This window comes from Amphiura filiformis, chromosome 16 (assembly GCF_039555335.1).
Source record: "Amphiura filiformis chromosome 16, Afil_fr2py, whole genome shotgun sequence".
In the NCBI taxonomy this organism is placed as follows: Eukaryota; Metazoa; Echinodermata; class Ophiuroidea; order Amphilepidida; family Amphiuridae; genus Amphiura; species Amphiura filiformis.
The window spans coordinates 13,555,183-13,564,295 of record NC_092643.1 but is presented as its reverse complement, the minus strand read 5'-3'; the positions used below and the strand labels follow the sequence as shown (position 1 = coordinate 13,564,295).

At 43.5% G+C, this 9,113-nt stretch overlaps 1 protein-coding gene across 1 annotated transcript; it reads left to right on the top strand.

The window, feature by feature from the left end:
• Positions 1–2,124: 2,124 nt before the first annotated feature.
• LOC140135592 (uncharacterized) lies at positions 2,125–3,141 on the top strand. Its single transcript, XM_072157131.1, has one exon. It carries the CDS (start codon positions 2,190–2,192, stop codon positions 3,138–3,140), a length of 951 nt encoding a protein of 316 aa, XP_072013232.1. The 5' UTR covers positions 2,125–2,189; the 3' UTR covers position 3,141.
• Positions 3,142–9,113: the final 5,972 nt, after the last annotated feature.

The following is a 9,113-nucleotide window of genomic DNA, read 5'->3' as shown; positions in this document are numbered from 1 at the left end:
TGCACAATATATTGCCTAGAGAAATACAACTACATTTACAATAGTCTTGTAAATAAAGGCACGTTTTATTGCCAAGAAAAACAATTTTCCTAAACAAATCACTACGGCGCGTTTTAAGCGTTAATAATGAAGATTTAATTAGCTAGTAAGCTAGGGTTAGTGGTGATTCCAGCTGCATGGTAGGGTTAGAGGCGTCTGATCCCGTACGCTTACTACAGACTAGTTTGGTCATGGGGGTACATATACACAGATCCCCCAATTGACGATGATGGCGTATCCCCATATCAGCAAAGTGTTTTATTTGTCATCATGGTCATGCTACTAAACTGGCCTCAAAAAGAAACTTTTTTCACAAGAAATTTTTCACAAGGTCATAACCCAACAAAAGAAATCTGTTGGCTGTGAATTTTGGTCCAGGAAGGTGTTCCATGTCAGTGCATTTTGCTGTTGTGTCAGTTGGACAACTGCTTGGTTACTGACATGTGTTTAGAGTAGAGCATTGAAGTAATCCTGTGTGCAATTTTTGTTCATTTTTATTGAGAGGATTTTAAGATATGACCTTGTGAAAAAGTTTCTTTTTGAGGCCAGTTTAGTATGGGTGTTTGTGCTTTTTCTATTCTTTTGGTTAGCTGGTCTATGACTGATACATTATCTGAGCTATTCAACATATTTGAAGTAATCCTTTTTAGAGTGGCCACTGGGAACGTTGCATTGGTATCATCCAGGAGATGACCTTGAAGCTGGCCATCACATATCGATTCATTATCCCACATAGGATAGACCGCAATCCATACAGACAGTATCAAACACAGTCGATTACCAGCTGTCCAAACTATGCTCCATCCATGGAAGTAGTCGATACTACCTTGTATCTCCTGGCTCCAACTGAGGAACAGCAGTAACGCAATTGGTTAATTATTTTTGGGCAAATCCCCCCAGTCAGAACTCTTGCCCCCTGTTGCCCCAGTAAAAATTCAAAATTACGAAAATTTCACCTTTTTGCGGTAATTTTGCGTAAAATTGGTTGATTTTGCCCCCCAATTCACTTTGCCCCCTCAATGCCCCCTCTGCCTCGACTCGTTGTTTTACTTAAGGTTGGTCTGAACCCTGGAATTATGGAAACTTTCGGGCCTCATAACTTCTAAATTGTTTGTCTAAAGTATATAAAAGTATACATATTTAGAATGGCAAAGACCGGACAAGTTCATCTGTGAGGTCAAATTTGGGCCAAAATGGCACTTTTGGTTAAAATCCCTAAAATAACGGTTTTGGCCCACTTCTTTTTGTGCACCATAACAAAAAAATTCTTGCGCCAAAATTAAATTTTTATTAATTTTTAAAACTAGATCAAAATATCTAGGACCCGTTTTTTCATTTTTTGAATTTTGACCAATTTCACCAAAAATATTTGAAATTTGTGCCAAAATCGGGCTTTTTTATGATTTTTTTGAAAAATCAACATTTTTTGACCATTTTTGGGGCAAATTTCTCAAAGTTAGTCGAAATTTAAAAAAAATGAAAAAACGGGTCCTAGATATTTTGATCTAGTTTTTAAAAATTAATAATAAAAAAATTTTGGCCCAAGAATTTTTTGTTATGGTGCACAAAAGAAGTGGGCCAAAACCGTTATTTTGGGATTTTGGGCCAAAAGTGCCATTTTGGCCCAAATTTGACCTCACAGATGAACTTATCAAGTCTTTGCCATTCTAAATATGTATACTTTTATATACTTTAGACCAACAATTTAGAATGTGACATGTGGTTTTGTCACATTTATTAGGCCTTAAATAGCCCCCTCATTTGGCATCCTTGCTTGGAAAACTTTGTTCCTTAGCCTAATTTGCATGTCAATGTACTTCTGCTTTGTGTTCGTTCAACCCTGGGCAGTCAACATCTCACCTCAGAGGAGTCAAGAAGTGAAAAAGTTTACCATATAAAGTATCTGGCCAGGGTTTTTTTATGCCGCATGTATAAAATAAAGAACACAAACTGATGTTAACGTAGAATGCTGTGTGCTGTTTTCATCCGTTACATTTTGGCGTAGTCGGCAGGATACATGCAGTGAGTGCACATTAACCCCTGGCTGGAAAGAATACTTCGTGACGATCCTAGGTGAGAGTAAAGTACTAGTATAGTATATTTGTGACCGACTTTGGGAATTCAACATCAATAATTATTATTTAGAAGTCATGGCCGAAATTGCAGCTTTACAAACACAACTTGAAGAGCTGAAACTCAGACTTAGTGAGGAAGAGAAGAAAAGGATAAAAGCAAAAGAAGAGACAGATGAGGCAAGGAAGGAGTTGAAGAAGGTGATGGAGGAGGCGAAGAAGACATCCGCACCACCAGTGTACGTGTCCCGTGGCCGGCGTCTGGATATTTTCAAGGATAAACCAACAAAGGCTGGTGATATCAGTATCCAGGATTGGATTGTGGATGTCAGAGGTCAGCTGGCTCTGCGGTCCCGAACACCAAAGGAGTCAGCTGCCTTCATCAAGGATTACCTAAGCGGCAACGCAAGGAAAGAGATCCTTGGACGGGGGAGTGAAATAGGTGATAACCCCGAGAAGATCCTGAAGGTTTTGGAGAAGGTGTTTGGAGATGGCGACACTCTTCCACAACTCCAACAACGATTCTTTAGTTACAAACAGACGTCCGGGGAAGATCTTCTTGCCTGTTCTCTTGGACTCGTAACTCTGTATGACAGGATCTGTACCCTTGATCCAACATACCAAGGCTGCAGAGAGAGTTCCCTGAAAAGTAGACTGGCTGAAGCTGTGGTAGATGAAGGATTAAGGAGGGAACTCCGGAGACTGAACATGGAATCTCCAAGTCTCAGCTACTTCAAACTCAGGGACAGAGCAATAGAGTGGCTCGGGAAAAGCAGTAAGCAGAAGGAGGCTAGTGTCAACGAGGTTGTTGCTCCTGACACCAATACTTTAATACTGGAGTTACTGAAGAAGCAGGGCGACCAGATGGAACAACAACAGAAGCAAATCAACATGTTGCTTCAGGCTTCAAAACCTAGAGACATGAGAGATCGACGCTGCTACTCCTGTGACCAACCAGGACATCTGGCTAGGAATTGCCCACAAAAATCAGTACCAAACCATCAAAAATCAAAATCTTTAAACAACTAGAACCCGCTGTCGAGAGCCAGACAGTGGGTGAGTCCTCCAGTGAAGGCTCACTCATCCTTCATCGTGCTATAGGGAAGTGCCCAGAGGCATCAGTGACGGTTGGAGGTGTGGATGGTCAACTCTGCATCCTTCAATGTTTACTTGATTCCGGTGCCCAAGTGTCCACTATTACAGAGTCATTCTACAAACAATGCCTTGCCAATGTAGATACTTGGGATGTGTCGTCGTATATCCGCATCTCCGGAGCACAAGGATTGGCAGTCCCCTATACAGCATATGTTGAGGTATCCATGAGAGTTTTTGGAAAGACTTTCAATAGTCTAGGGTTCTTGGTCGTCAAGGATCCAATAGGTTCACCGATGGCAGATAGAAAGAGAGTAGTACCAGGAGTGATTGGCTCTAATGTCTTCAGAGACATGAGGAGAGTCCTGCGAGAAGAGATGGGGAATAACTTTATCACGAAGCTCACCAACTCGTCTGCAGAGAGCCGCAAATGGGCTCATATCCTGGCACTCTACGATGAAGAAGATGCATCGGTCAACCAGATGAAAGCTCAAGTAAGAATAGCTGGAGACAAACCCGTCCGAATACCGGCTAGAAGCATGGTTGTTGTCCAAGGGACAACAATAAAACCACAGAAAGCTTTTGATGCCATCATACAGGAGCATCAAACCCAAATCCTTCAGAATGGACTCATGTTAACACCAGTTTTTACCACCGTAAAACCAGATGGGATTGTGTCTGCACAGCTGGTTAATTTCAGTAATGGTGACATCTTTGTGCAACCCAGGACACCAATAGGAAATCTGCATTCAGCAGAAGCAGAACCACAGGTCTTCCTCCATCAAGTCAGCCAAAACGAAGTAGTAGTAGACTCCCAGCCTCCATCAAATATGTCATCTTCAAAGAGCCTAATAGCAAACCTCATTGGAAGGATGACAGTAGCAGAAGTAGTGACTTCGAGTCCAGAGAACCTGAAGGATCTGGAAGATCTACTGGAAAAGCATTATGATCGCTTCAGTCAGGACGACTTTGATATTGGTTATTGTACTAAGATCCAGCACAAGATCACCCTTACTGATGACTATCCTGTGAGAGTTCCGCACCGAAGAATTCCACCACATCAATGGGATGAAGTGCGAGATTACCTTCAGAAGTCAATTCAACAGGGCATCATCCAGCCTTCATCAAGTCCTTATGCCTCTGCAGTTGTGCTGGTGCGCAAACGTGATGGAAAGTTTCGACTCTGTGTTGATTACAGAGCTATCAACAAGAAAAGTTTCCAGGACGCTTATCCTTTGCCCCGAATTGAAGAAGCATTGGATGCACTTAATGGTGCGCAGTACTTCTGCAGTCTGGACTTAGCGCATGGTTTTCACCAAGTACCGGTAGCACCTGAAGACAGGGAGAAGACCGCATTCAGGGCAGGGACTGGAGGATTGTACGAGTTCATCAGAATGCCATTCGGCTTGTGCAATGCTCCAGCGACCTTCATGAGAGTGATGGACCTTGCATTTGGAGACCAGAACTTCCAGAGAGTCCTCATCTATCTGGATGATATACTCGTTTTTGGGTCAACTTTCAAAGAGACTCTGGAAAGGCTGGATATGGTATTGACAAGGCTCGGAGAATTCAACCTGAAGGTAAAGCCAGAGAAATGCAACCTCTTTCAGAAACAGTTGCGGTTCCTGGGACATCTAGTGTCAGGAGGTGGCATCTTACCAGATCCGGAGAAGATTCGCGCAGTTGAAGAATGGAAGATTCCAACTACTGAGACAGAACTTCGTGGATTTTTAGGTCTGTGTGGATATTACCGAAGATTTGTCCCAGGATATGCAAAAATAGCTGCACCGTTACACTCCTTGCTTGGTGGACCTTCAAAGAAAAAGAAGAACAAGCACTCCATCCTTCAGCCGAAACCTCCAGTATCAGAAGCCTGGAATGAAGATTGCACTAAGGCAGTACATGAACTCAAACAAAGACTCACCATTGCTCCAGTTCTTGGGTACCCGGACTTCAAGCGACCATTTGTTCTTGAAACTGATGCTAGCTTCTACGGGCTTGGTGCAGTTCTCTCTCAGAAGCAAGAAGATGGCAGACAAATCGTTATAGCCTATGGTAGCAGAGGGTTACGACCAAATGAGAAGAACATGGAGAATTACAGCAGCATGAAACTAGAATTATGCGCACTTCGTTGGGCAGTGACACAGAAATTTCGGGACTATCTCATCGGGTCAGAGTTTGTGGTGTTCACTGATAACAATCCACTTAGTTATCTTCGGACTACTGCAAAACTCGGAGCAACGGAGATGAAATGGCAGGCAGAACTTGCTCAGTTCAATTTTACAATAAAATACAAGCCTGGCAAGAATAATGGTAATGCGGATGCTCTGAGTAGGAAGACAGATCATGGAGCAGAAGTCCATAGGCTAGAAGAGCACTCCGCCATCACAGGAGAACAGGAAGTGAAGTTTGGTGGAACTACTACTGTGGTGCCGGAGACACTTCGCTCCAGGATAGAAGAAGTCTTCAGGCTAGAAGAAATTCAGAACTGTTCCGCAAATCCAGGTACTGACTTTGAAACTAAAACCGAAGCAATAACCACCATTCCATCTCTCCAAATATCAGACCGTGCAAGCCTACAGAAGTCAGACCCCATAATTGGAAGGATGATGTATCATTGGAAACAGGGGAAACCAACTACGAGGCAGATGAGAAAAGAAACAAAGGAAGTAAGAAAGCTTCTTCGTCAGTGGCCTAAGCTTTCGTGTGAAGATGAGGTGCTATATCGTAACATCACATTGGCTGGAAGGCCAGTAAAACAGCTTCTACTTCCCGAGGTCTTGAAAGATAGAGTATTAAAATCCCTGCATGATGAGGTTGGTCACCAAAGCACAGAGAAGACCACAGCTCTCACCTTCCAGCGTTGCTACTGGCCAAACATGGTACAAGATATTGCCACCTATTGCAACACTTGTCAGAGGTGCCTATTGGCAAAGGCTGGAAAGAAGTTGCACCCAACCACGGGCTCTTTTACAGCTAAAAGGCCTCTAGAAGTAGTAGCCATCGACTTCACTGTCCTAGAGCCAGGAACCAATAATGTAGAGAATGTGTTGGTGATGACTGATGTATTTACCAAATTTACACAGGCCATCCCAACAAAAGACCAAAAGGCGACTACTGTAGCCAAAGTTCTTGTCAACCATTGGTTTGTACGTTATGGTGTACCCAAGCGGATACACAGCGACCAAGGCCGTAATTTTGAAAGTCAGCTTATCAAGGAGTTGTGTGGCATCTATGGCATTCAGAAGAGCAGGACCACCCCCTACCACCCAGAAGGTAATGCCCAGTGCGAGCGATTCAACAGAACGATGCATGACCGTCTGCGCACCTTACCCCCAGAGCAGAAGAGGAGATGGCCAGAACACCTACCAGAGTTGGTGTATGCCTATAACTGTACACCACACTCATCAACTGGGTATGCCCCATACTACCTGTTCTTCGGAAGAGATCCTGTTCTTCCGATTGATCATCTCCTAGGTGTTGAAGAATCCGATGACATCACAGAAGACTGGACATCAGAGCACCATAGACGCCTGAAGATTGCCTTCGACACAGCCAGAGATATAACAGAAAAAGAGGCACTGAGACGAAGGGAGCGTATGAATCAGAAGGCTGAGGACACGGATCTGCCGATTGGCACCAGAGTTTTTCTCAAGAACAGAGTCCTTGGCAGGAATAAGATTCAAGATGCTTGGGATGGTAATCCTCACAAGGTCATTGCCAAACCAAACCTCCATGGCAATGTCTATGTATTGGAACCACTGGATGGTGATGGTCCACAGAAGACATTGCATCGTCGGGATATTTTGGATGGACGAGGACTGCCTGTAAATGCCAACCCTCATCCCCAAAAGGATCCGCCTGCAGAAATCAAGATGTCCATGCCAAGGCCAACCGACTCTGAGGAGGACTCTGATGATGAAACTTGGGGAGTTCAGGTGTGTGCTCCAGACAAAGCAGGGGAGCACACCAACACCAACCCTACAGCAACAAGTAGCTCATCCTCCATCGTTACCCATACTCCCACGGAGACAACCAAATCACCCTCCATCACAACCACCTCTGCTGCTTCGACAACCAATGCCCCAGACTCTTCGACAACCAATTCCACTGATGACCCCAATTCGAAAACCAATGCCATAGACCCTACAAAAACCAATGCTAATGACACCGCTTCGACAACCAATGCCATAGAACCTACGAAAACCAATGCTAATGACACCACTTCGACAACCAATTCCACTGATGAACCCACTTTGATAACCAATTCCACTGATGACCCCTCTACGAAAACCAATGTTAGCCCCGAACCCCCTTCAACTACCAATTCCTGTGATGATTCCCCTCCACGGTCCGATTCCAGCGACGATTCTACCCCAACACCTGAGACGTCTAGTTCAACTTCCCCAGAGCCCCCTACACCCCCACCAAGACGTTCAAGAAGAATACAAGGAAGAGAACCAATTGCAGAAGAAGTTCTTGCAAATGTGAGCAGATCCAACTTATTGCTGATGCAGATGTTGTCTAATCAACAATCATTGTAATAATTTAATGAGACATAGTATGTAAAGAGAGATGAGATGCTGATTGTCGTGGACGACAACATTAAGCAGGGGAGTGTGTGACATGTGGTTTTGTCACATTTATTAGGCCTTAAATAGCCCCCTCATTTGGCATCCTTGCTTGGAAAACTTTGTTCCTTAGCCTAATTTGCATGTCAATGTACTTCTGCTTTGTGTTCGTTCAACCCTGGGCAGTCAACATCTCACCTCAGAGGAGTCAAGAAGTGAAAAAGTTTACCATATAAAGTATCTGGCCAGGGGTTTTTTATGCCGCATGTATAAAATAAAGAACACAAACTGATGTTAACGTAGAATGCTGTGTGCTGTTTTCATCCGTTACAAGAAGTTATGAGGCCCGGAAGTTTCCATAATTCCAGGGTTCAGACCAACCTTAAAATAATTATGTCGTCCGTGTTATATGAGACGATAGATGCACCCCAGCGGCTAAAAACAATACCTTTATTCTCTAAATATAATGCTGGTTTCATACTTTCACGCCGCTTGCCGCTGAGTGGAATGACGCACGAGCAGTGCAGCCAAACGGACACAATCAAGGCTTATGATTGGCTGATATGTCATGCCGCTTATGCAAGTATGACAGGAGCATTAAATCCCGTTTTTGGAAAAGATGCGCACTTTCGGCGTAACACTAAATCTCATTCAGTGAGCAAATTATTAGCACCTTATACGCAACACAAGCTGTTTCAATTATTCGTTCGTTGAGATCACGTAGCATATCAGTTGACACAAATCTGTCCAGATTGTTGTTTTTCCTTCAGCTTATACGTACATGTATATTAAACACAAAACCGACAATTCCCATGCCTTATTATCAGAGGATGATTTAAGGAAGCCCCATCATGCACTGTAAAAGTGTTATCACTAGAGTTTCAACTGCAACTTTACTTTTCAAATCCCATTGAACTCTGTGCAAAAGATGTTGTTTTAGAATTGCCCGTGTGTCATTATTACTTGGTCGATTTCAGATCTAAAGTGATGTATGCATGAAGGATAATTCACACCTTCTGTAGATAACATAAAATGTGAAATCGACCAACCTTTAGAAGGTGTTTTTATTGTAAATATATCTGTCCAAATTCAAATTTAACCATGCACGTGTGTATGCAGTGGGCGGGCAATGGTGTCATGTTCACTCATACAGCTGTGCTAACCGCAAGACTTGCTGGGAAGTGCTTAAATCATCCTCTGCCTTATTATAGACAGTAACATTTTGCATTGCAAGACTCTCTGTGGGATTTTCCTGGACAATGGCGGCGCCCCCCGCCAGTTTGCGCCCCCAACTTTTGAGGTAAACCGCCCAAAATCACATACATTTCCACTTTTTGCG